This window comes from Venturia canescens, chromosome 3 (genome assembly GCF_019457755.1).
Source record: "Venturia canescens isolate UGA chromosome 3, ASM1945775v1, whole genome shotgun sequence".
NCBI lineage: Eukaryota > Metazoa > Arthropoda > Insecta > Hymenoptera > Ichneumonidae > Venturia > Venturia canescens.
The window spans coordinates 6,867,713-6,895,235 of record NC_057423.1 but is presented as its reverse complement, the minus strand read 5'-3'; the positions used below and the strand labels follow the sequence as shown (position 1 = coordinate 6,895,235).

Here is a 27,523-nt window from a genome sequence, read left to right as displayed (position 1 = left end):
GTGCTCTTGGACGAAATATATGAATGTGTGTATATGTTTAAAAAAGGCTCGTGTACGTATATTTGTGGAAAAAAGGTGTACGTGTATGACGTTTGTTGCACGTGGAGCGAGGAGAGAATGTTGTGCTTTGCGTACGTTCACTACATTTCACATTTACAAATTCGCCTCTCAAACACGAAACGAAGTTGAGTAAAAAGAGGAGAAATTGTAGGATACATATAAATGTAAATGCTCGATGCAGCATATTGCACCACCGAATTCGCTTATTGGCAGGGCAAAGGAAGAGGGCCGGGGGGGAGGGGAAGAGGAATTACGGATTATTTAGTTTGAAAATGGTGGACGAGATATTTGATTTTCGAATGGTTCGCAGAGGGATTGACGTCGGGGCACGGAAATAGTGATAGCTCAATTGATCAAGTTCGATGAAGGGCTGCGAAACTTTCTGGCGATATTCGGAGCAGATGCAAAGGAAATCTGGGTTGTAAGTAATACCAGCTTAGCCAACATCAATCCCAGCTTATATATTGTCAAACAATCCTCGGATTAGTGAGTATCACTCGTACTATTAATGTCCGAAACGTTTGGACTGTACAACCGTCAGTGCTGAAATGCTGCTGCTTCCCCGCTCTCTCCGGATTCTCAACTCCTTCGCTCCAGCCTCCGCTACATTAAGAGGCGCCCATCCGACAGACAATCCCGCACCAAGGCCAACTATTAACTGCATCTAATTACAAACTCCGATGCAACGTAGATGTCTAATTAATGGCTCGGAGATTTATGCACAGATGCACATGAGTTAGATCGTCTTGCACAAGCATCCGATCCTCGTCGGCCTGCTTCCTTCCCTTTCGCATATACTCAAGAAGGCCCTTTAGCCTCTCGACGTCGTCAAGATTGACACTGTAGCTTACAGAAAAGTCATCCACCGCCCACTTCAAATGTCCTCAAATGCCATTCGACACACACCTCATTGAAAATATGTGCCTAAGGTTAATCACAAGCTTCAAGCGACTCGTAATTTCTCTCGTATATAATTAACCCTGCATTACGATTAATCTCAAAGGGATTTCCCCCTGCCGAGTTCCGCACACCCATTTCGGGCCATAATTTCAGACGCTCTGCGGCTTATTCCGACCATCACTGCTCCTGGTAGTGTCGTTGACATTTACGATTTATCAGATGCGACGACTACTCCGCTCGCCTACTGCGTTACAATAATCAAACGTATTTCACCACGACTGCTCATCCCTCGTGGAGCTTTACTTTTAAACTGCGCCGATTCCGTACCGCGAGCAGCAAACTACCGGTTTTCATCGCACCTTAAAACGCGTCGAAAGTTACTCACGAAATCTATTGTTTGCTCGTGGCACAAAGCGCGGAAAATACTCTACTTGTTTTAGCAATTTTCTCCTTCCGGAACGATGACTCATAAGAGAAAACGTGCCGAGAATTATGTTTTATTTGCCACTGATCTCTCTGCGCCTCCCATCCCTTAATTCCCGAGCGACGAGTCCTCAAGCCTTGTTAAGAATACGCCGAATTCTCTGACACTTGTCGTCTCGTATTCAGTGAAGGATGCAGCGAGGAGACAAATGCCCGAAGAATTTTCTCTTCGGAATTTAAGAAAGAATGTTTTCACTCGCCAAGTTGTGCCGGGCGTACACTGAAAATGAGCGAACTAACGGTGCTGGCTGAAAAATAATAGAAGGAAAGAAAAAAGGATTGAAAATAAGACATTCATCCTGTAAACACTCAAGTCGGGCCTTTACTTTCTGTTTGCGGATTCGAAATAGTCGAGCAAGTTAGTATTATCGTGGAGTGTTGTATCGCACCAAAACTCACGTAGCTTTTGAAGAATTTCATAAAAATTCCACGCAGTAAATCCCACCCGTACGAAAATCTTTTGCACCACGCGAATCCCGAAACTAGTGCAAACTTCAGAGGATTCGGAATACTCGGGGTACACCCTCTACCGGTGCTCCATGAGCTGGACAAAGTTTCAAGTTATACGAGGCAAAATCCCCTTCCTTCCGCGGCCCTGCCTCCTCTATTCCGGGGATTTATATAGGGCGAATCATTTCTTACAGCCTGCGACGACTAGGAAATAAGTAAAGGAACAGAGAAAGCGAGACGAGACGCGAGAAGTTTGTTGAATATAATCATTTCAAGTCGTTTCGAATACAACTCCGGCAAATTCCGTCGGCTCAAATTCGCCTCGTTGACTACCAAGTGTACGATTTTCAGATGAAAATAAAACGAAGCATAAAACTATTTCGAGGACAAGCAAATTTGAGCCTGAAATTACGAATTATTTGCATTATGCGATTCCACTGAGAAAAGAGGACATTGAAATTGCTGACCGGACTCCCCTCGATATTTTCCGTTATAAATAACTTCATTCGGAAAAGGGATAATGAAATTATCATTTTTTTATTCATGCCAGCTTGTTAGGCGAAATGGCACGCGGACTCCGGTTACCTGTAAAATACAAAAGCATCCCCGCGGGTCTCTAAATAATATTTCATCCCGGGCTAATAATGCGTGTGGTTATCTTCCGTAACGTTGCATCGCTGCGTGCCAGACAAAATTTTCGATGCAATAGCAGCAGCCCCCTTCGCGTCTCACTCGAGCTTTCGCCACATCGCTACTTCCAAACGGTGCGATGATTATCCTAATTATAAGCATAATTGAAAAGATATTAGCGTCGTTATTAGGCGGAGCGAGCACGAGTCGGTCGTTCGTACCCGAACCGACGGGAGATTTCGTCGCTTCACCAAATTCCCACATTTTCTCAAATTAGACGATCAAGAGATTTTCAAGATTAACAAAACGCGCGCGCGCGCGCGATACCGATGCGAAAAGTCTCGAAGCGTTGTTCTCTCCCGTGCACCGATCACAAAATATGAATTAATTAGTGAGGAGCCAGTCATGTGCATCGTTCTAGAGAACGCGTACTGGGAGAAGAGAACGTGTCGCGCCTTGCTGGACCCAGCGAATTGGCTGGCTCGTTATAACGCTGCAGGAGTGCTCCCCACTCTTTTAAAACTCACCCGCACAGAGATTGGCTCGAGTTATTCGATGGAATATCTCGAGAAGGGTGAATCGGATGAAAAAATAGCTGGAAAGTTTTGTCTTCGGGGTTCCTCAATCTTATCAAGCAGGCGTAATGCGAGGGGGAAATAACCCTTGTCAAGGTCGGAAGGCTCGTATCTGTGGAGAAGGAAAACAAACGTCGCGGCCTCCATATTTCGTAAAGCTTTTATCTCCTGCGACCTAATCCCCCGAGTCGAAGTTACATCTTTCGACGGAGTTCGCACATGCACAGCCTGTACATCGGAGTTACCTTGCGATCAGATAATACGTAGGTATCCGCATATAAATGGACGACTACTTGTTCGGGGGCACATTAAATCGATGCGAAAACAAAATTTAAAGCGGATGTAATTGCGTTCTACCCTCGAATTCTCCGCAACGGTAGACGCGACTTCCGCCTACATTGTTGGCAATGTTTGCCCCCCTGGACTATGAGATTTTGCGGTAGAAAACATACTCTATAGCTACCGTCGATGAGCACATAAAAGTGTGTTTGTGTGCGAGGGGAGAAGCCGTGTTAAATTTTGCCCCTTTCGCTCGACGACCGATTAATTAAATTTCCGGTCTCGTTGTGTCCCAACGAATCGGCAGTCGCGCCTAATTGACTCATAGATTACAGCGTGTTTCTCTCTTTCCCTCTCTCTCTCACCCTCGCTCGCCCCATCTCTTCTGCTCTCGTGTCCGAGCACGGCTCTCATTATCTATCCATCCGTTGAGACTCCGGTTTGACAATCAACACCCGGTCATTTTCGCCCCCGTTCTCGGGACGCGGATTCGAAGCCCTTTTTATTCCTATTTCAAAAGTTCGCCATTGAAATATGAGTTAACGTCAAACAAAGAATCCTCGAATCCAAATATTTCAAGTTTTATTTTTCCACTTTCCTTCCTTCCACTCGCGATACTGTTTCACGTTTCGAGTTGTTTCCTTCGTTGAAACATTGAATCGTTACACAAATAAATACTGCAATATTTCAGAGCGATTTTTAAAATAAAAACGAACTTTCAATCGCTCCGTCGAAAATATGTCGACATTCCCGTCAAACTATATGCGTCAAAGGTCGACTCAACCTTTTCGCAGTGTGTTCCCTTGTAAATCTCCACTCCGCTGCAACCTTCCAAGAACATTCGTTTTTTTATCGTTTCAGATTCTTTGATGCTCCCTGACACTTCTTTTTACCACCCTTAAAGAGACCCGTACATATCAACTACCAATCAGCCTGTAAGAGGAAGTACAAAGGAGATTTTTTTTCGAGCTCCCACCCTCTGTTGGATGCAACAAAATAAGACGAGGCGAAAAAGCTTTCTCAAAGGCTCCTTCATCTAATTTATTTCATCGAAGCAATCTGATAGATGGAATTTTCCTTGGTTCTCGCTCACACGAAAAATCGAGAGTCTTTTTAAGCCAGGCTCCGCGCATCTGACTATACAACCTGCATTTTATTCTTACCCTACAACTCCGATCACTTTTGACTGAACATTCAAAACACTTTCTAGAAAGAGGTCGCCCGAACGAATAATATAATGTTGGTACAAATTTCATATTTTCGTGGTATCGTTTCAATGCCATTTTAATACACTCGCAGAATATTAAAAATATATTTTTATTGCCTCAGACGCGTATACCTCTTCGCGGGATAAGGAAATACGAAAGAGGCGAGTGATGGGATTCGCATCTGAAAATGCAATTTAACGACTGCCCTCGTAGAGGAGCTCGTGGTCGGAAAGAACAAACGTTTCTCTCGACTATCAACAGCAGTAAAGGAAATCCAGCGCCTCAAACCGATTCTTTCGGTGTCTCCCCTTCGCTCCCCCCGAGCCCCGCGAAATAATGTCGTTTATCCGAGAGTCACGATTGAGCCATTTCCATAGCATTCGTATGAACACGCAAAAAAACCTGCCCTATAAACGTTAAGGGGTTGTTGAAATCCGCGACTCGAATATCAAAGTCTCATCGATATTCCTCTCGAATCCTAATAACTAGTTATTTCAAGAACAATCGAAATATGTCTCCGAGAACCCCGTGAAGAGTCACAACACCGATCTTCGGTTCAAGTTTCGTTCGATGTTATGAAAAGAAGGAAAAAAAAAATTTTGCACTCCTGAAAGAATAAGCCAATTCAGTATTATAAATTGATATTGAATTTGCTCGAATTTTTAGTGAACACGTTTGTGTAGTTTTCTTAAAATTATGTTCAAAGAAATTGTTCTTTCCCCATTGTAATATCAATAAAAAACGTATCAAAGAAAAATGTAAAAAAGGTGGAGAAAATTTCTTCTTCTCCCTCTTGCTCGCTCCCTCTTTCTCTCCCCCTCAATCGAGGACATCTACACGATACTATAGAATCGATATAATAATAAAGTGCTCTCTCTCTCTCTCTCTCGAAATGCGGTAAATTTTACGAGGCACTCCAACATAATTACAGACATTCGCAAAATTTTATTTCGTACTCCCGGTGATATTAATTCGAGCGCTAATACAGGGTCGGGTTAGCACTCATTCATTCTCGATTTTCTATCGATTTAATTAACTTAACACGAGAGCTGCTGGCCTCAAACACAAAATGAATTCCTCTTCCCGAATTCATTTTCGAACGATTTTATTCATGGAATTGTTGATTCACTGCGACTGGTCGACTTTTTATAGAAATACCAAAAATAGAATTGAAAAATCTCTTTCTCGGTTTCTCCAATTTTTTGAAATTCTCATTGAAGCGATACTCGAATTGTTCAACGCTTCAAAACGTCGAGATTTTCTGACTATTTTCATAAAATTACTCGCTGAAATTCGCAAAATAAAATCTTTGTCAAAAACTGCTGAAGGAGTCCTCGTTCCCAGACGCACCCGGACAAGGCTCTTCGTACGGATGAGCCGCAGCGTCCAAGTGTTGGAAATACCGAGCCTCGAGGTTGATTCCTAACCATTTACACACGAGGGTGTATATCCGACGTTGTTCTATTCCAAACCTTCAGAGTTCTGTCCCTTTATGCATGATGTTAGCAAATGGACACGTGTGGTTCGCTGGAAGCAAAGGTCATAGGTATTTGATGATGCGGGGAGCAGAGAGATGCAGAAAGTCCAAGGTGATTGGAGCCAGATATTTACCGCAGCCCGTAACCGCACTGACCCCAACCTCATCTGAGTTTCAATGTGCTTCGTCGATCTCGATATACAAGCCGCCACATGGTCTTTGCTCGGACCTCTGGCAAACAAAATGTCAGACGACTAGAGTTTTCGAAGCATCAGGCTACGTAATCTACGCCCATGAATTTTCAGAGCACATATTTGACGTGGGCTAGCTTCTCGGATGGTGTTCCAGATATTCGAGAGTTGCTGCTGGTACGAAGCACACGAACGCTGGGCTTAAAATTAGTCGCTCGAGATTCAGAAAGGTTTAAATAACCTCTGGCACATCGTTCATTATTTCTACTGTGATTTTTCGAGCTTGAGAAAGCCTGATTCGCGAGGCTTCTTGACCTTGATGACCTCAACGACGAGACGTGAAAAAATACCGTTTCGGTATTGATCTCCAGCGTGTATATCAATATTTCTCTTGGCTCTGCGAGTTCATTCGAGATGTGGAACTGGATTACTCGGCAGACTAGACGACTGAGGTGATTTATAAATGGGTTAAAGGTCACTCCGGTACCGAAATATAGCGAAAAAGGAAAATGAGATCTCTGGTTTGATCGATCGTGGTTGAAGCCGAAACCCTCATAAATTAATTTTCTTCGGTGCATTAAAGTAAGCCGCCCCCGACTCCACGCGCGTCTGACGAACAGCTGCGAAATCTCTTTTTAAAAAAGCAGAGGCTGAGCTGATGCTTGTGGATGTGGGAGGTTAAGATTTTCGTAAGTACGAGTAAGAATCCCAGGGCGCGGGGAGAAGGACACGAAGAGGGTGGAAAATCCTCTCGAGAATTTTACGGCTGAAGGTTGGAGTAAGAAGAGCTTCGTATTATTATAGTCTACGTGTGCCAACAACGGGGCATGAGGGGAGGAGGAGCAGCGTTGGCTCTGTCACGTTGCAGACAAAATTAAGTTTTATCTCGGTTAACGATCGAGACTTGACGACGGTTTATCGTTCATAAAAACTTGTTTTTATCATACACACGCGCATAGAGACGCCTTCAAAATTTGTGGCTCGAGAGACAGAGAGCGCAGTCAGGCCGAGGCGATTCCTCGAGAGGAATGCCCTCGGTTATTTTTCCCTCTGAAACTGCGTCGATCAGTTATGAATGAATCGGTGCAGTGGCCAATCGAGAGCAGTTAAATGGGCGTGGATTCCTCCCCCACTCCACGTTCCTCGGCTGTCATTGGCTGTGAAAGTTCGATTCTCAAAAAGGATTCACGCAGGATTGAAAAACAAGAAAAGACTTGTCTCTTCAGAATTTCTTGCTCCACATTTTGAAAATGGCTCTACGAACGGAGAATCCGGGTAATTTGTGTGAAGGAATGAAGAAAGAGAAAGAGGGCCGGGGGGTGGGGGAGAAAATGTAGAGAATAAGAGTCTGTTGATTCAGGAAGTGGAAATGGGCGAAGAATAAACAAGACAACGGTGTACAGAGAGAAAGAGAGAGAGAGAAGAAAATCCGAGGGAAGGATTGAAAGGAAAGTAGCGAGGAAGGGGAAGGAGGCAAACGTGCGTTTTTTTTCATAAGAAAATACGACTCATCCCGTTGTGTGTACGTGTGCGCGTACATGACAAAAGATGTTTTACAAGAACGCTTCTGTACCGGAGTAACCTATAGGATTGAAAATGGCGTCCTCTGGCCTGTAAATTGAAGCACGTCTCTCCAACGGGATATTTCGTTTGTCAAGGATTCCCGAGTGTATCTGAGCCGAGAACTGAGATAAATCTCTACAACACAAGCTTCTATATCGAGTATTTTATAAAATTCTCTCTTATCCGCTGATTCACCACGCATCTCAATGGTTCTGTATCGAATCTTCGATCTCTTTGAGAATTTACATTCTGTAAAACCAGCAAATTTCCAATGGCAAACATCAGTCGTCGTACAAAATCGATTGCGAATAACTTTTTATTTTCACATCTCAATGGACAATTAATAATAATAATAAATAAATAAATAAAAGAATCGAGCGTCACGTTAGCCCAAGAAATTTACGGTTCGATGTCCAATCTCAGTTATTTATTCATGCTTTCCACGCAGCTTATTCGAAAATATTCGTCTGGGTCACGTTTTTATTGCGGTAAGAAAAAAAAGGCAGGACCTGGTGTTTCGGAGGAAAATATCGTGGGATCACGTATATAAAGGAGAACGACACCGCGTCCTTGACCGGAAACGGCGAGACGATGAAAGCATTCGTATTGTTTATCGCTCGTCATTTATTTCTTTATTATTCGACGTTTATTCTATTGAATTGATGAGAAAAACAGAATAAATCATCGTTTTTACAGCTCCCACAAGATTTTTCCGACACCCCGTAAAGATGAGAATAACGAAGCGAAAAATCGTATAATTTATAGCAGTTGTAGTAGAATATATTACATTAAAACGAATCTTGAGTACCTCGCTGCTTCGTAATTGGTGCACGAAGTGAGCCATTCTTTCCTATATACGTATATATACGCGTCTCTTCCTTTTAACTCATACATTTTGCCTCAATATTGAAGATTGAAGTACCCTTACGGTGTTTCGCTACGTGCCAGCCAAGCTCTTCCCTGCTAATACACACACACTTGAAAACGTGTGTATATTTCACGAGAAGCGAAGAAAGCACGCTTTGATGGCTCCACGCAAAAACGATAAAATAATACAATTATGGAATACCATAAAGGTACGAAGCTCGCGGGGAGAATTAAGATGGTTCGCACATTTAAATACAGACCGTCATTTTATGCGAACGAAATACTTGCAAAAATTTCGCCATAACCTTGTTCCATTGTTGCACATTTAATTTTACGAATGAAGCTTGTTTTACCAACATTTTCATTCGCTTATCCTTTCACTTTGTTATTCAGCCGAAGCTCTAGCTGCGCGCGTATGCTTTTTCTCGCCCAATGCACGTTTACTTCTCGCCAAATTTTCCGTGTTCCTTGGCAACGTTTCTGCAACGCTCGCCATTATTTTACGAATTTTCGTGCCCTCGCCTTGTGCTCATTATCATTCGTCACGTTCATTAGTTTTTTTGCAGCATCTTTAATTTCCACTCCCACAATGATGATTTGAAAAATTTCCAGATTTCTCAAACCCCCGAATCGCTTATTCCTATCGTCGTTAAAAAAAATGCAAAATTCGTGAAGATTGAATCCGTGATGAAAAAAATTGATAGTATAACGGAGAAGCACTGCGCGACCGGCCTTTTTTATTCTCGGTACAACGTCATACGAAGTCACCGTGCAATTACCTCGCATATATCTTATTCGCGCAGCGGTTTATCGGCTAATCCTGCTCCAGTGGATTCGTGTATAGATGTGTATATCCATAGCTAATATAATATCGTGTATACGTATATACATAAATGTATATATTATATAGAACAAAGCAATTTCGTGGTAATGACGTGGAAGAAGGGACGAGCGAGAGTTAAAGTGAGATGTAAGAAAATTGGGATGATTTAGTGGAGCTCAGATCCTTATACAGGGTGTCCCAGGCTAAAAAATAACAGAACAGTACAAAAGTTCTCGGGGGTGAGTGAGAAAAAAAGGAATTTTTCCATCGGAGAAGAAAAACATGCTGATAATTTTTATAGTGAATTACCTCCGTGCTCAGGAGTAAGGAGGATTATCTCTATTTCTGTTTCTTTGTCGTTGTTTTTTTTCTCTCTCTTTTTTTTACGAAATCAACGGTTGAACCTCGCCCCCGCCTCTTTTCTCCACGGCATTTGCTCAAAGAGATTCCCAGAAGAGAATTTCGTGTACGAGAGGAATGTTTTTCCTGCGGAAAAGCCACGTCTACTTTAGTTCTCGAGACACGGGCAGAGCGAGGGGGAGGGAGAGTTAAGCGGGGAGGGAAAAAGAGAAAGAGATTGTGCGAAACACATGTATATGCGTTGGAGCTTTTTTTTCGAGTGTATGCCCCTGCAAGCGCGCTTCTTGCACAGGGCTCGTGGAGCAGAGAAAAAGAAACGGCGAGGGAGAGGAGAGCAGGAAAAAATCGCTTTGTTGGAAAGCCTCGATTCGCAGCTTTCACCACGTTTGTTTATCCCTCCTGCCCTCCCCTCTCGTCACCCTTTGGAGAATTTGCTTTTCACAGCGCACTCTATAACGGCCCGGTGTGTTTCTCTCAGGCTAGAAATAAAATAAACTCTTGAGGAGGAGCTCTTAAGATTTTGCGGAAAATGAGAGAAGCGCGCTTCTATTCTCGCGTGCAATAAACAAATTAGCCCTTCGACGAATATATCGAGCGGGCCGAAGGAACGGGAGGCTCGCGTTTCACTCACTCGCTCTCCGGCCATATGAAATTTCATTATTTTTCGAAGCCGTTTATCGGTTCTCACTTTTGTTATCGGCACGTCCGATAATTTTGTATGAATTCGACATTCCGTGACAATCCCAATCAGCCGGTGCGGAGTTCGATTCATTCGCGAATCGAGGGAGGGGCCACGGAAAAAACAAGTAACGTAAGAGCAAACGTGGAATTGTGTGGTGATCGAATATAGATTTTGTGGAATCGCGATAAAACGCGTGAATATTTGGGAATGGGCAGCCATTGGGAAGGGAGATGAAAATGAAAAAGTGAGAGAGAGAAAAATCGTCACACCGCAAACTCTGGCCAATAGAATTGTTCCCGATGTCGACCTATTTGTGTACACTCGAATTGAGTCTCTTTTGCTACGGCACGATTCCACCCCCTTTATTATATTTACCCCGTCGATTTTCCCCTCCCCCACGCTCCTTTGCATATGTGCGCGGCGCTGTACCGAGAGAGAGAGAGAGAGAGAGAGAAATACGTGGCAAATTGGAACTTTCGAGCTCGCGGGAAAACGGTAATTAAATATAAAAAATTAAGCCTTGAGGCAAATCGAACTACGTTGGTTTTTTAGTCACGAGCACCGCTGCTCTGACGGAGACTTCCGTTGTGCATTCCACCCCAAGAGAGCTCTATATAACGAATAGCCCGTGGTTTCCAGGGCTTCGGGTCTCGTTCATCTTTACCCGAACCAGCCTCCCTCAATTTTCTCTCTCCGCCCCCTTTTTTCCGCTTTCGTTTACTCTTTTTACCGTCCTTCTCCCTCGCGCGTTCATTCACGATTAAATCGCGTTTGTAACTCGGATCCTTGCGAACCGAAGAGGACTCTCTTACCCTCCCTCCCTCCCTCCCTCCATTTCTCACCCCCGCGAGACTTCGCTCCGTCCGACTAATTTTGCTCCGATGAACCGAAAAACTTGATGGATACAACGTTTCGCGAATCTCGAATCCACCAGTAAAACACGCTGCTTTGAGAAAAGCTCGGAATCGTTGAAAAAGTCACGAGATCGATGCCCCGGAAAATCAGTGAGAAACGAAGCTACGAAATTTTCGAATAATTTCTATATGCTCGGGACACCGACGACGAGATTAAATTCCATTAAAAAATCATGGGACGCAATCTGCCAACGCAGTATAATTGCTCCACCCGAAATTACCAAATAAACTACAAAATTATTTTCACATTGCTCGTCCGAGCAGTATTCCGCTTGAAAAATTTCATTTAATTTTTTTCCCCTATTCCGGCAGAGGGAAGCAATTTTAAAAACACACTTTTTTCGATGCCTGATGGTGTGTGGTGACACCTGTGCTTGCCCGTACTCGATACAATTAAAAATGACAAAGCTCGGATACCGCTCGCGCACACACTGACACACAGACCCAAGCCCCCGCGTATCCACTCCAACGAGGGAGCTGCTCTATAGGCGAAAATTTCACTGCTAATAATTATTTCGAGCAATTAGGTTAGTTGGACGTGCATGGATAGCGAGTGAAAAACAGCAATAAACTCGAGCCTGTTTCCTGCACCGGCTACGTCAATTTTCATTTTTTTCACTCTTTATTCTTAACTTCGTTGTTGCTTTTTTTCTTCTCATTTTATTTTTAATATTTCCATTTTTCCGTCCACCCACGATGACATCGAACGATTTTATGTTTGGTATTTCGCATACGAACGACACAACCGTGACGAAATAAAATTTCTGCATTTGGTATTTTATTGTTTGTAATCGAAGTAAAATAAATGCGCGAACAATAATGGAAAAAATCGTAATTTTTGGTTGCTCACTTTCTCGATCGATAATTTAACGATTCATCGATTACTGCGCTCAATTATTTCGCTCATTCATTCCCCTACGGATTTATTTATCATTCACCAAGTGCAATGTATACGCGTTGAGTCACTAGCTACGAGAACTTCACCGCTTCTGTCGAGCCATCGGTGCCATTATTCCTCAACAAAAACGAGCCAGCTCTCCCTGTCTCTCGTTCCTGCTCTTCGGTTTTCGTCGTTGAGAGTCCTCCTTAAAGCACTTGGAAGTGTATTAGGTACAATGAGTCTCGGGCGGCCTTTTAATCGAGTTTTCGAATCAAGATCAATTGGATGTACGAAGCGTATCCGAGGGCGAGAAGAGCAGTTCATAAAGGAAGAGAAAGAGGAGGGGAGAAGCAGTGCAACAATAAGATGAGAGCGAGGATCGAAGTGAGAGGCGGAGGTATCGCTCGATCGGGATTAAGAGTGAGCATTCGCCGTTCCATTCGAGCTCCCGATCTTAAAACAAGAAACATCCAAAGTACCGTTTTTCTTCGCTTTTTATCCTTTTATAATCGTCAGCCCTTTTTAACCTTGAGATAAATCATGAAAAAATAGGATTCGGCTGTATTTTCATTAGCAAGTTTTCGCTGATAATTCTCTGATGAAATTTTGGACAGAAAACATTATTTCGCTTATTCGCTTCAGTCGAATTTTTTCATCACTGTAATTCACCGCTTTTTATTCTGCAATCAGTTTTCATAAGCCAATGAAAGAGTATGTTTTCGTGGGATGAATAAAAAACGTAAAGTAAACGGGGCGTAAAGAGGCAGGAAGATTCCGGCCCGCGGCGAATGACAAAAACTCCCATTTTATTCGCAGCTCTCTTATCCGCGAGCAAATATTTAATTTAACTTCGAAATAGCATTCATTGTTCGGAAAAGAGGTACGAGGCGATGACGCTGGACTACTAACTAATTTTAGCAAGTAACTTTTCGAGAAGGAGCTCCCTCATACCCTTGCCCTCGACGCTTGCTAGCCGCACCGAGGTTCTTCGTTTACTTTGTTACATTTCAAATTTTATTTATTAATATTTTCAGAGATAGTGATCATATTCGTAATCGTCAAAAGTTATCGATATGCACAATTTATCGATATGAAAAATTCGGAAGATTTTTCTACGTCGGTTACAACAAACAAAAACAAATTCATATGGTGAACAATATTCGTGAGATCTATATAATGACTTATCTCTGTAACGCTGGTATCGCTCGATGGCTCTTGCCCTGGGACTAAGGTGGAGTTCGATGGTGGAGAGACGTCGGGTTTAGAATCTTCAGAGACTGGCCAGTACTTTTATTGTTGAAGTCCACGACAGTTCCTCGTAGCGTCCAACCTCGTTGACGTCCCAGAGCGAAGAGAGCGAGCGCGTGTTATCGAGCAACGATGAGAGGGTTATTCCCCCTCTCCGCAAATAATAGTTTCGGAAAATTAGGCACTTGGGCGCTGGGCGTCAACGATACTTGCGCAAATTCAACGCGGAATTAACGACGAGCTCACAATGCCCCCCTTTTTTTTTATCATCCTCACTAAGGAAGATGAGAAAGAAAAGCTAAAAGAGGAGGTCGACGTTCATAATTCGACGATTCGTAAACGAGCCGCAATCACGCCCAATAAATACCATACATTCGTCATTTCACTCCATTCTTATAAGATCGCAAAATATATAAAAACAATTCATCGGTAGACTTTATGACACCGTCAACTTATAATCACCTTAGCTATATCACAATCTTCGAAGTACATTAGTCTAAATAACAATAGACAGGTATAGATATATTGATAACCTCGCATTTTCGCGAATAAACAACAAAAACAACCCAAATGTTTCAACATCATGTGCGAATGTTCCGCAGATCCACAGACTTTTCAAACGTGACGATAAAGCAGAGGGAGTTAGATTGGCAACCTTGGACACATAATATTTCGTCAATTTCGTTCATATTAGACTTTGGAAACATACTTACGAAGATTACAGCGATTGTAAGTTCCTATTTCTCTCTGGTTTTTCTGATCGTATAATACAAAAGCGTTTTCGCCAACTTTACGACTAAGACGGTAAGGCCCCTCATAGAGATGAAAGAATTTTTTAATGACTCGATCTAGGGCGTTCGAAAGATGCCGAACGCGGAGAAGGACTAAATCTCCCACATCCAGGGGGATTCGAGAGTGAGATTTTTGTGATTTTTTTCGTTGATTGAAAGCCTTCTCCATTTGTTCTCTAGCGAAAGATAAAAGATATTCATGTGTTCGAGCTTCAACTTCAGGAAACACAATAACTTTATGCAATTCCTCGGTAACCGGGCGCCCATAATGCAACTCCGACGGAGACACACCTGTGCTTTGATGCACGGTCATGTTTAACAATTTCTCGATTTGGGGCAAAAATTGTACCCATTTAGTGTGCCGCTCGGCACAGAGGGTCCGAAAACATCGACCGAGCTCTCGCATTACCCTTTCCGTCGGATTTGATTGAGGGTGCCGGATTGAACTGAATAAGACACGAATATTTTCTTGTTCGAGGGCATTTCGCCAGGCATGGGAGGTGAACTGCGTGCCGTGATCAGACAATATTCTTCTTGGTTTTCCCATTTCAGGGATATATTCTTTCAAAACCTTATTTAACGCAACTCGAACGGTGGCGTTCTTCATGGGGTATAATTTTACATATTTTGAAAAAGCATCTAAAAGTACGAAAATATATTGGGCTCCCCCCCTCGCACGAGGCAGGGGCCCATAGAAATCCACCGTTACGAGATCGTTAGGTTCTGAGGATAAGACTGGCTGATATTCACCCTCCATAGAGACCGTCAGATACTTCACCCTTTGACACAAATCACAAGAATTCACGAACGATTTCACCTCCCTGGCCATTCCCCGCCAATAATAAAATTTTTTTAAATGGCTTATCGTCTTAAATACTCCGGGATGTCCAAGCTTCTCAGGTATTACGACAATTACTTTAAGTTGAATCACCTTGGGGATGAGAATTCTCCAGTTATTATCCGATTTCTCTTTGACAAACCATATATTTCGATATAATTGCATCTCAACCGGTATACTGCGTTTACTATGACGATCAACCATACTTTGAATCAGCGAATCCTCACTTTGCAGCGTCGATAATGTTCGGAAGGCTCCTACGAGATCTTTCTCAACATTCATCAACGCCATCGGCAACAGCATGGAGTCGTCGGTTTCAAAAATGGGCCAGAAACACTCATGCAAAGCTGAGATGACTAATTGTTCTGGGATTTCCTCCGTGAATTTTCCGGCTGGATTACGACTAAAGAAATCCGCCACCTTGTTATCAATGCCTCTACAATACTCCACCGTAAATGAATACTGCTGTAATAACAGATTCCATCGTGTGATTCTAGAGTTTTGAAACTGCGTGGACTTTAAGAAAATTAAAGATTGGTGATCCGTTATCACGGTAAAATGCATGCCAACAAGGTAGATTCGGAACTTATCGACCGCATAGACAACCGCAAGTAATTCCTTCTCAGTGGTGCTGTAATTGCGTTCTGCTCGAGATAAGCATCGACTAATGATACCGATCACCCGGTGATCTTTCATATCATCTATTTGGTACAAGATTCCCGCGATTCCGTGATCACTCGCATCGGTTTGCAATCGGAAGGGCTTGTCAGGTATGACGTGACTAAGGGTGACGTATTGTCGAAAGTTATTTTTAATTTCACCAAAAGCTTCTGTATGTTCTGGGGTCCACTCCCAGCAAACGTCTTTCATGAGTAGGTTTCGTAGGGTATCCACGGATCGACTATACCGCGCGCTGAATTGCCTATAGTAGTTACAAATACCCAGGAATTGTTGTAATTGTTTTGTATTTTGGGGTCGTTCAAAGTTCATGATAGCCTCGAGCTTTCCGGGATCTGGGTTAATACCTCGGTGCGAGACGATAAATCCCAAAAAGGGGACTTCGTCTTTTAAAAATAGACATTTAGAAAATCGGATGGTAAAATTATTTTCATTGAGCCTTTGAAAAAGATCATCTAACACACGAAAATGCTCCTTTAAAGTAGCGGTCCCGATTAAAATATCATCAATATAACAAGACGTAAACCTTTCAAAATCGTTTTTTAAGACCATGCTTAACGCACGAATAAATCCGCTCCCCGCGGTCTTTATCCCGAATGGGATTCTGCGAAACTGATATAATTTTGAATCAAATAGGAAAGCGGTATATTGCCTTGAATTTTTTTCGAGTGGCACTTGCCAATAACCTTGAGTAAGGTCTAATTTGGAAAAATATCGAGCACCGTTAAACTTTTGTAAAATCTCGTGTATTAAAGGAGGTGACTCATGGTCTTCCTCAATCGCATTATTAAGTTGTCTCGCATCCAGGCATACTCGAACCGATCCATCTTCTTTTTTTACTATTCTCAGCGGATTACAGTAGGCACTAGCTGCCCGTTCAATGATACCGTCCTGGACCATATTATCTATTGCTTTTTTTGTGGCCTCTCTAAGTTGAATGGGTATTGGATACGAACTTTTGATTTTCGGGTTTTCAGATTTTAGTTTTAAGCTGTGTTCGTAGCCTTTACTACACCCAGGTTTGTCGGAAAAAAGCTTTTGGTGTTTTTGTAGCAAATTTTCAAATTCTTTATTCTCCTCGTCGGACAGTGCTATTAGTTTACACGCGACCGTTCGGGGTTGTCCCTGAGATTCTCTTCGACACTCATCATTTTCAGTATTATTGTTTTCTATCATCTTGTCTTCTTTTTTGTTATTACTTAACCCCGATTTTTCATCAAAAACAGATTCAGACTCCTGTTCTGTCTCGGGTAAAATTTCATTAGCTTTTAACACATACACATATATATCATTCCCTTTTTGTGAGCAAAACAGAGTCTCAGGGGCACCTCGCTCGAATAACGCTGTCGATTTGGAGAGAATTTTTCCAGCTATTTCGATCATTTGTGTTTTATAATTTATAATAACATCATGGCGCGACATCCAATCACTTCCTAATATTATTGGTGATGACAACCCCGGTATTATTAAACAAGGGTATTGATAACTAATATCATCGATTAGGATTTTTATAAATGCCTGCCGCTTTATTGAAGTAGCCTTTTTCCCGATTGCGGTAGTTATCATTAAGTTCGATACAGGCAGTACTTCCACACTTTGAGAACGAGAGATTTCGTCAAAAAAAACTTCTGAAACGGCCGTCACTTGACTGCCGGAGTCTAATAATATTATTCTCACTACTTTTCCGATTGAGGCTTTAATATGTGGGCAACTGCCTAAACCTCTTTCGGTACTTTTTTCTGTCAGATCCTTATCTCCCTGAATTTCCTTGGATAATTCCTCGACGAAATCAAAATTATCTCGACCCGCTGTCGGATCTTTATACAGCGCGTCGGAATTTAGTTTAAATTGATATTATTCGAAGGTTGATTGTACGCCGAGTTCGGTGGGGGATACCGCGTATCTGGCATAGTGAATTGATTGTCCCAGTATGTACCGTTATTTCCATTATTACGCCGATAATTATTCCGACCGTTGCTATTATTGTTTTTATTATATTGTCCGTTTCTTCTCACCGGGTGAGATTTATTTCTGTCTGCGGGACTGTTGACTTGTATATTCCGTATGGATTGTGTTGCTGATCTGTTATTATTATTGTTATTTTGGGATCTATTTTCTCTGACCTTGAATTTTTCGTTTTGTATCTGATCTAAGCTAGCAAGTGTCTGACCGATCAAAGAGTTATCATTATAATTTATGGAAGCCAAATTTTCTCTTACCCAAAGTGGAAATTGTTGGACGATATTATAATTTATTTCGTATTCCGTCATTGCCGGAATAAAGAATCGTGCGTGTTTGACTTGTTGATAATAATATGTTTGTAACGATTCCTGATACGGATTATACTTTCGGTCGTTCCACGAATTCTTTATTCGGACTCTGATCGGTATCGAATAAAATTCGTCCAAAAATTCTTTTTTGAATTGTTCATAATTATTTTGATTATTTTTTGTTTCAAACCACAGTCTAGCTCGACCCTCTAAAGCTTGCTCGATCACAATCATCTCTTTTTCCTTTATCACGTGTTTTATTTTAAAAAATCTTTCGATCTCCTCGAGGAACTCTACGGGGTTTTTCTCAGTTTCGTCATTAAATTTCGGTAATTTTACTTCTATATGAAAATTGTGTACCTTGCTTACAATCACTGATAAATCCTCCGTAGTAATCCCATTACGCTCGGTTTCCACGATTCTTCGTTGCGGCTGCTCTTGTGCCGCTTCTCGAGCATTTAATTCATCTCTTAATTTTTCGAGTTCACGTCGCTGGCGATCTAACTCCGCTCGCTCCGCGTCAATTTCGGCACGACGCACTCTTTCATTGCTTTTTGCAGATTCGTCTGGTAACACCGGCATTTTGTTTTTCTTTGATTGTGACGGGCTCACAGATACGGATCTATAATTATACAAAATTGGTTTAGATTGTCTACCAGACTTCGTTATATAAATATTGGCTGTATTTTCCATCCACTATACGCGATTCTCACTCGAGTACGAATGGAGCGACAGAGACAGGCACAGAGAAAAATATCAACACAGCATCTTAATCCCCTTACAATAACATACCTTCATCAATCACTCAGTTCAAATATATATGATTTCGCTCAGGTTCACGTTCTCGACTAGATTTTATAGTATGAAAATTATTTTCTAATCGAGACGGGCCACGCGGTTGGGCGCCAATTGTTACATTTCAAATTTTATTTATTAATATTTTCAGAGATAGTGATCATATTCGTAATCGTCAAAAGTTATCGATATGCACAATTTATCGATATGAAAAATTCGGAAGATTTTTCTACGTCGGTTACAACAAACAAAAACAAATTCATATGGTGAACAATATTCGTGAGATCTATATAATGACTTATCTCTGTAACGCTGGTATCGCTCGATGGCTCTTGCCCTGGGACTAAGGTGGAGTTCGATGGTGGAGAGACGTCGGGTTTAGAATCTTCAGAGACTGGCCAGTACTTTTATTGTTGAAGTCCACGACAGTTCCTCGTAGCGTCCAACCTCGTTGACGTCCCAGAGCGAAGAGAGCGAGCGCGTGTTATCGAGCAACGATGAGAGGGTTATTCCCCCTCTCCGCAAATAATAGTTTCGGAAAATTAGGCACTTGGGCGCTGGGCGTCAACGATACTTGCGCAAATTCAACGCGGAATTAACGACGAGCTCACAACTTATACAATGCTCTTGCGAATTTGTTGGATACCCTCGGTGTCTACGAATGGGGGAAAACATGGAAAAGGAGCAGGAAATGGGGGCGCGGGAGGGAGATTTATTCAGGTTGTGTAATCAAGCCCTTTTTATCGTTCTTCATCACATGCACCGATGATTCGAACATGCAATTCCGCTGAATATGCGCAACGGAAATTATTATTGATTTAGTTACATAAACAAAATTGCAATTGCAAATTACTCTGACGAAGTTCACTGACATAACATTCGTTTTTAATGCGCGCGAGTTGCAAAATTACGAAAATTTTCGTTATTATTTTCATCAGCATTAAAACTCCATTCAATTAGCACATGAAACGAAAATTATTTTTACCATAATAATGCGCGCTTTGGATTGAACGGAAGATTCAACGCTAATTGTCAACAGAGTCAAAAGAGAAATCTAGTATCGGTAGTACGCGTAATTCGCTATCGAGTCTCACGCTTATTCCTCGTTATATCCCTCGAATCCGCGGATTATTGAAAGAGACGAGGGAGCGGGCGGGAAGGGAGTCGAAGTTGTCGCGAGCGTGCCCGCACCCGGAGTACGTGATTACGTGTAATTCAACGAAACAAAACGTAAAATACAGGATACACGTTGGAATAGGCTCTGAGCGAGTGATCTACCGCGTCCAGCATCCGGTGGATTTCGAGTTCGCGCTTTCACAGGGTGTCCGAAGAGCGGGGCTCGATAAAAGTGAATCGGAACTAGGGCACGAGGAAAACCATCGTGGTCGGGGTCTCCGAGTTATCGACAGATTATAATTTTCGTTACGGAGCGTCGAAAATTAATCGGCCAAGCGACCTCTGACCCCGAGCAACTGCAAAGCCCCGATCCGCTGAATGAACGTTCTCGTACCGCCCCCAAATGCCAATCGAACTGCCCTCTGCTGTACCTGTTGCAAATTTGTGACGCCGCGGAGAGGAAAGGTTGAATGGCTCCGATGAGCGAACCTAGATCGGGGCTGTCTAATGGACTTTTCACGTCGGACTCTCCTGCTGGCCGTTACACGGGCGATACGCGCTCTCGGTAGATCCAAATGCGAATTTATTCGAGGCCTTTAGCCACATCACAACTCCGTTTGTTGTCCATCCATCCGAACGGTACATCCTGTATTTAGTACGTATGTACTCTCTCCCTGCGTACAACGTGTTCCTGTGACCATACGTTTTGGCCAGTGTGCTTTATAGTTGCGGCGAAACTGCCGATAGGTGGATACCAACACTCGTTACTCTAACTTGGTGAACGAGAAATCGTATGCTCGATCCATCATCGAGTAATCGCGCGCGCCCCGTCCTCCTCCATAACCCCACACCGCATCTTTCTCTATCTCTATGTACATTCGTATTGAAAATATGACGATCGATAACTCGCATGATCCTCGTTATGTTATTCATGGTCCTTCACCAAGCATCAGGTGCACACGCCTCGGGATAGGATTTCTCCGGTTTACGGCTCTGCGATTACAGGCACAAGCATCAAAATAATCTTTGCTTAATCGGATTTCAAGTCTTAATCATCTTCCGCATGGAATCCCATGACATACGGAGCCTCTGCTGGAGGCCTTTTCATGGAGGACGATCGCTGCGTTTTGCTTACAATTTTTAAATATTTTTCTTCCAGCATGGGAACTTCACTGGACAACGAATTTTATGGGGTTTCTTTTCACGACGCCCGCGGATCGTTTGTTTTTTCGAATAGATCACCGAGAGCGTATAAAACCATGAGAAATTCTCTGGAATGACAAAAATTGTGGGGTGCAAAATGAGAGATCGAAGGTCCGAAGGTTCGACGTACTTTTTCGTGCTATCCTCCGAATTACGTGCTCCATCCGCAGGAGAAGGGGGACTCACAGCTGGGATGTTCGGGGCGCTCAAACGGGATCTCGATTCGAAAAGAAAAATAATGTGTTATTGCACACCCTCGGAACACACTTAACGGAAAGTAGCATTGAGTATCCTCCGAGTGCTTTGCGGAACAATTGGTACGTGAAATTCTGCGAGCTCTGGCTCGCAGGGGAAGGCTTGAAAAATCGGAGGAAGAATATGTCGGTACGAAATGCGTCGATCCATGGGAAATAATTGGAATGATAGAATGGAAGAGAAAGCAAGATTTTTTTAATCTTCACCTCGACCGAGGGAAACGAAAAATGTATTTTCTCGTGAATATACATGAATTTTGAGACTCGCTATAGACAAAAGTCGAATGGCGGTGGAAACAATTGGAGAATAATTGGACGTTCCGTAACGTCAATCGACGATCAAGTGAACGAGCGCTGACACTCCGGAAAGAAAGACACGAGAGCGTCCCAGCATCTCGGACCGAATGATCCTTCAACGCGTTAGTTGATGAGGAAAACGAGAGTAAAATGGACGAGAGATCGTAGAGGGCCGGAGATTTATTTACACTCCGAGACACGGAAATGTTTTCAGTCTCTCAGTGAATGCTTGGACTGTAAATCAGTGCCAGTTACCATATAGACGCGTTTATGTACTCGATGTATATACACATAATACTCCAGGTGGTACACGAAAGGCTTTTTTGCGTTGGGTTAACCACGCGCAAGTTTCGCGTGTTAGCCCTCGCATCACTCAGATGCCGAGGTAGAGAGAAAAGTATAAAGAGCCCCAAATTATCTAAACACACAGTTTTCATTAGGTCACGAGGCGAAATATTCAAATCGACAGTTTTTTTGCTCCGACGATGAAAGACGTTAAAAAAATGAAATTTATGGAGGTTTAATTTAGTGTGCAGTTGGCATGAGTTTAAAGCAAAGAAAAAGCTCACAGAAGCTGTAAAAATGTTTACAGGATACGTGAAAGAGAAAAAATACAATTGGAAATTGGGGAAAACCATTTTTTTCGAATTGCTTCGACAAACAAAAGAAAGGTCACAGAAACGGTAAATGTCTGACATTTTCTTAGGGCGGAAAGAGAAAAGAAATTTGAAAAAAAATCAATGTCTCTTCCGGTGGGGAAGTATGAGAGATTAATTAAAAAAATGAATATTTCATCTCGAACTTTCTTCGATGTTATCTTATTCTAACAAGTTTTCAAAGTTAAATTTTCCAATTCACTCTCATAAAACTGCCGGTGAGTTCTTAAGCAATCACGACGCTCCAGTTTTCAATCTCAATTATATTATGCTCGTACGATATTCTTAAATGTTTATGTAGCTGTGATCACAGTTTCGTAGGTGTGTTTTCCAGTGTAAATAGGAAAGGTGTACGTTGAGAATGATCCTCGGACTCGAGGCACCTGATTATTAGAGGGAAAAAGCTTGATTACGTTTGTCTTAAATATTTCAGAGTTTGTCCAACTTTTTGACGAGCATATACGCTGCTAAATTTGCATATTAAAATTAACGTTTGTTAGCTCACTTTGTCACTAGGTTTGTTTCAAATTCCCCATGAAAATATTCAGTTTCGTGAAATTTTATAGGAAAAACAAGGATCGCAGCAAGAATGTAAATCATTGGGATTGCGAAGACGAAGGAAAGCTGAAAAATATCGAGAGATGGGGACAATTTGAAAATAAAAATAGAACTACGAGCGCTCGGGGACGGGAAGGTCTGATCGATCGCGAGGGAGCTTGACTCTCCCAATGAAATCTCGTGTGGTCAGCAATTGGGCAACGAGCATGAATTCCAAGCGAAACCTATGAAAAAGTAAAGACGTACTGGGCGATTGTGCAGAGCTTTTTTGGTGAAAAAAAAAAAAAAAAAAAATTGGAGATTACGTTTATAGTCGTAACGACTATCGAATGGGTTGAAATAATTCGAAGATATAACTGTGAAAAATAAAGAGTCGAGTTGAAATAGTTGCAGAAATTGGTGCGGGGAAGTGGGGTACGTCGTTGGCGCGAATACCCTACGAGCTTTCGTACCAAAAGCTTTTCGCTTCGTCATCCCGAACTCTCCAGCGTACGGTATCTTCTATCCCTTTTTTATTCTCTCTCTCTCTCTCTCTCTCTTTGCCTATTTCTCTTTTTATTTTCCTTTTTCCTGCTCCTCTTTGCACTGGGTTTCTGTACTAGTGAGTCGCTCGATAAGTGCATTTCCGATCTTCACTCTCGCGAGAGTTCAGCTTCGTATATTATACGCTTGTCTCTCTCCTGCTTTTTCCCTTCTGTCTCTGTCTCCCTCTCCGGGTACGATCATATTGGATGTAAAGAGAGTAAATCGCATCACCAAATATTTGCTCCAGCCTGGTAATTCTCTGTACTTAAAATTCTTCCAATAATGAAATTTTGCGAGTGAACAATTTGGATATCAGCTGCATACCAAAACGGGTTTGGAAGAGTCGAAAAAGGCTCGTTCGAAGGTCGAAGGTCCTTTGACGAGGGCGACTGGGACCGCGGGGACAGCAAGATGGCGTCCGAAGGAAGGGAACGCAGAGCAACAAGTGGATAAAGTCATGTAAATTGAACTCAGTTAGGAAGATGGTGGACGAAGAAAAGAGCGGGTTTTTCGTGTCAGTGGGAAGCCGCTCGCCTCGCGGGACATTGCCGATGGAACGAGGATTTTTTTTAACAAAGAGAATTCCAAATGCGCGTTCGTGTGCTAACAAGAACAACTCCGAACGAGTCCGGAAATCACTGGTGTAGTTTCATCGTGACACGGAGAGACGAGAGCTCTGCTGGCGTTGTCGACAGCAATTGTATCGTCGGTTGGACTTTGCAAAGGGTGCGCCTGCAACGAGACAGAGCGAGGAGGGAGATTGGAGAGGTATTGAAACGAGGAACGGGCAAGGTAGAAAAGGGTTACGTCCGAATGAACGTGCCCGCGAACACCCGATTGTACAAGCCCGGTTCTGTACAGCTTTAAAAAACACACATACCAAACTCATTAAACTCTCGACGTGGAGCGCAGGAGAAGCACAGCGAGGGAGGAAATTCGCGGATGAGAGCTAGTGCGAACGAACAGTCGAGCTTTTCCACTATCACCTGAACGAAAGCGTTGAACGAAGATCGTCCAGGGATGGGGTCGTTCGACGGGTTATATCGGTCTAAAACGGGACGCGAAATCAGAGAGCAGAATGAAAATCCCCGAGTGGAGGCGGGAGAGCAGCTGCCAAGGGCTCCCTGCTGGAGGAGGTTAACAAACGCGACTGGAACATACGCATTCACGTTTCAATGGGAACTAAAACCCTCGCTGGATACAGACCGCTCTAAAAGTCATGACGCGATGACGCCACCAGACTTTCGTCAATCAATGACGTCGAGTGAGGTAATTGGAAGATTCGAGGGCGACGAAACCGATATGCGCTCCCTTTCAAACCACAATATTCAAAGGATTTGCATTTTTTTTTCGTCAAAACTTTTGAAAGAACCTGTACGCTTATAACGTATAGCACAAATGTAGAAACGCCAACGCAGTCACTCTTGCCTCGGCTACACGTTCTATCAATGCGTGGCGCGTCCCCCTCAACGCAGCAACCGTCAAGCACGATAAGCTCGGTACTTGATTGCGATTCTCCACTGTCCCGAGAACGATCACCGCTTCCATATATATTTATAGCCGCGTTTCTATCTGTGGGCGCGTCGATGTTCTCGTACACGTCCCTTTGTAAATCCAGGGCTTATATTTGCTGCGACCAATTCCAGGACGCGCGAAGCCACGGGCCACTTGAGTTGCAAATATCCGGGAACTCGGTCCGCACCGTGGCGTAGATGGCTGTGAGGCGGACCGGGATTTTGCAGTAAAGTTTGAAAATCGACCGAACGAGAGAGCCGTTGAAACGGATTGAGGTAAAAATGAGACAGGAATTTGAAGATTCGTAGAAAGCGATAAAAACGTATGGAAAGTTGGTTAATTAATGGAACAAGGCAACCGATGAAGCGGCATGTCATTATTAGATTTAAGCCCGGAGACACGAAATTCCTCAAGGCACGTCATGGCGAGCACCAACTTATATACACACTCGCCGAAGTTATGGACTCCTCGCAAGTTACAGAGGGTTGGCAAAGCCCGAGTTATAATTTCGCCATTAAAGCCACCCTAGTTCGCGAAAATCCTCAGTCGGGGGTTGCAACGCTTCCACTAAATCCGGATTACGATCGGTATCGTAGAAGAACATGGCGCCAAAATCCGAGCAGCTTCCCTCGAACCGGCTCGTTAAAGAGTATGAGACCGAAACAAACTTGTAAATGATCCTACTCCGGGGCTTCAAAGTGAGCTGGTTCAAAGCTGCCTGGGATTGACGGAGTTTCTGGTTTCCTCGAACATTGACCAAATTTCAAAGTGCCACTACGCCAGCCTTGAACAGAGCGTGGTCGTTCTTTTTTCTCTCGACTGATCTGACGCGACGAATACCTTCGGGACCGCTCGCACTTTCAAAGTTATTGCTCAGTCAATTATTCAACATCAACACTGCTCCGGAGTGAGGAGCCCCCGTGGGCGACAAAAAAGTCCGCAGACAAGTCCCCGGTGTTAGCGACACGCGTAACAGCCTCACTTTCAATCGAGTCCAATCATCAAAGTGTGCCTGAGCAGGAGAATGAGAAGAATGAAAGTTTGGAGGAATGAAGCTTGCGGCGAAATGGCGAGAGTGGAAAAAGCACTGGGTTGGGTAAAACGTCGCACGAAGAACTTGTACTCTCCGGGATGCGAGGAAGAAAAAAAGGCCAAGAGCAAGAGAATCCGAAGTTCGAAGAGGTGCCCAAAGACATCATCAGTGCCCGGAGACAGCATCGATACCGTACGTAAAAAGATATTGGTTGGGGCAGAGACGCACACGTACAGATATAGGTCAACAGGGAAAATAGTAGGGTGACGCGTGTTCGTATTCCCACGCTTGCCGGAGGGTATCCAACTTGGCGCGGTTAAACACCGAAAGTCCTCGGGGATGCATTGAAAAAAGGCCTGGATAACGCGGTTTCAACACTTTGCACTGATCTCCACCAAGATATCTTGCGCACGAAGAAACAAAAGGTAAGTGATTAGGAGGTTGACATCGATGCCGGATTGATTATAACGCCGATGAGAATCCTCAGCCAGAGAGCTAGCACTTGGAACTTGCTCGGAGAACTTCCTTTGAAGTTTTGTCCGCAAGCCACAGGCAAAATGGCAATCTTGCTAGATCCCATCGCGGACTTTATCGAGGAGTTCTTATCGGTGGTGCTGGGCCAACGGAGGTTCAGCGGTAGGCAAAAGCCCAGCAAAGATCTTGGACAACTTAAGTTTGGCTAGCAGGTGCACCTTCGCACAGATTATACAAAGTTTCAGCGCATCAACATGCAATCACGCTCACTCACCGTCGCTCGGTGGAGTGTCACTCCGAGCTAGTCCAACGACGGTGAAAAGCCCAAAAACAATCGCCCCAAGTGTGCTTATTCTCGATGACAATAACAACGTGACAATAACAACACGAACAACTGAACCGGCGCCGTTACAAACGGTCGTATCACGCTCACCGATCATCCTCGTCGAACTGGAGTGTAACGCGAGGGTGCAAGACCGGCATCCCGACTGAGGAATCGCGCTCAGCCAAGAGACCAGTCAACCGACGCTCGTACTCTCTCTCCTGAACACCTACACTCGCACATTGACACCGCACAATCCATGCTGGCAACGGGAGAAAGCGAGATACGAATATACGAGGCTGCTGTGTGTGGAGCCGCGCGCGCTACCTTCTCGCGCAGCCGCGCTCTTTCCGAGCTTTGGCAGCGTGGGCTGCCCCGTGAACTCCTGTATCTGAGAATATCCGTGGACATATACGCGAAGGATAATAGCTCGAAAAAAGAGGGAAAGAGAGAGGAGGAGAGAGGAATACAGGAATGTTCCAATATTCCTTAATCCAATGGCTGCCATCTGAAAAGTTGGTGAACGAAGTGAAGAGCACCAGGGGATTGGAACACTGGTGAAAAGATGAGTTGAAAAGGAGTCGGATTTTAATTCCATTGAAACTCGA

The 27,523-nt window shown here is 43.4% G+C and overlaps 1 protein-coding gene across 1 annotated transcript in view; it reads right to left on the bottom strand.

Annotated features, from left to right (window-relative positions):
• The window catches only part of LOC122407441 (opioid-binding protein/cell adhesion molecule homolog), a 116,829-nt gene extending 89,749 nt beyond the window's left edge, over positions 1-27,080 (bottom strand). The window contains exon 1 of the mRNA XM_043413647.1: positions 26,868-27,080. Within this exon, the coding sequence (XP_043269582.1) occupies positions 26,868-27,033 (166 nt within the window). The 5' untranslated portion in view covers positions 27,034-27,080. The remainder of the gene's footprint in view (positions 1-26,867) is intronic.
• Positions 27,081-27,523: the final 443 nt, after the last annotated feature.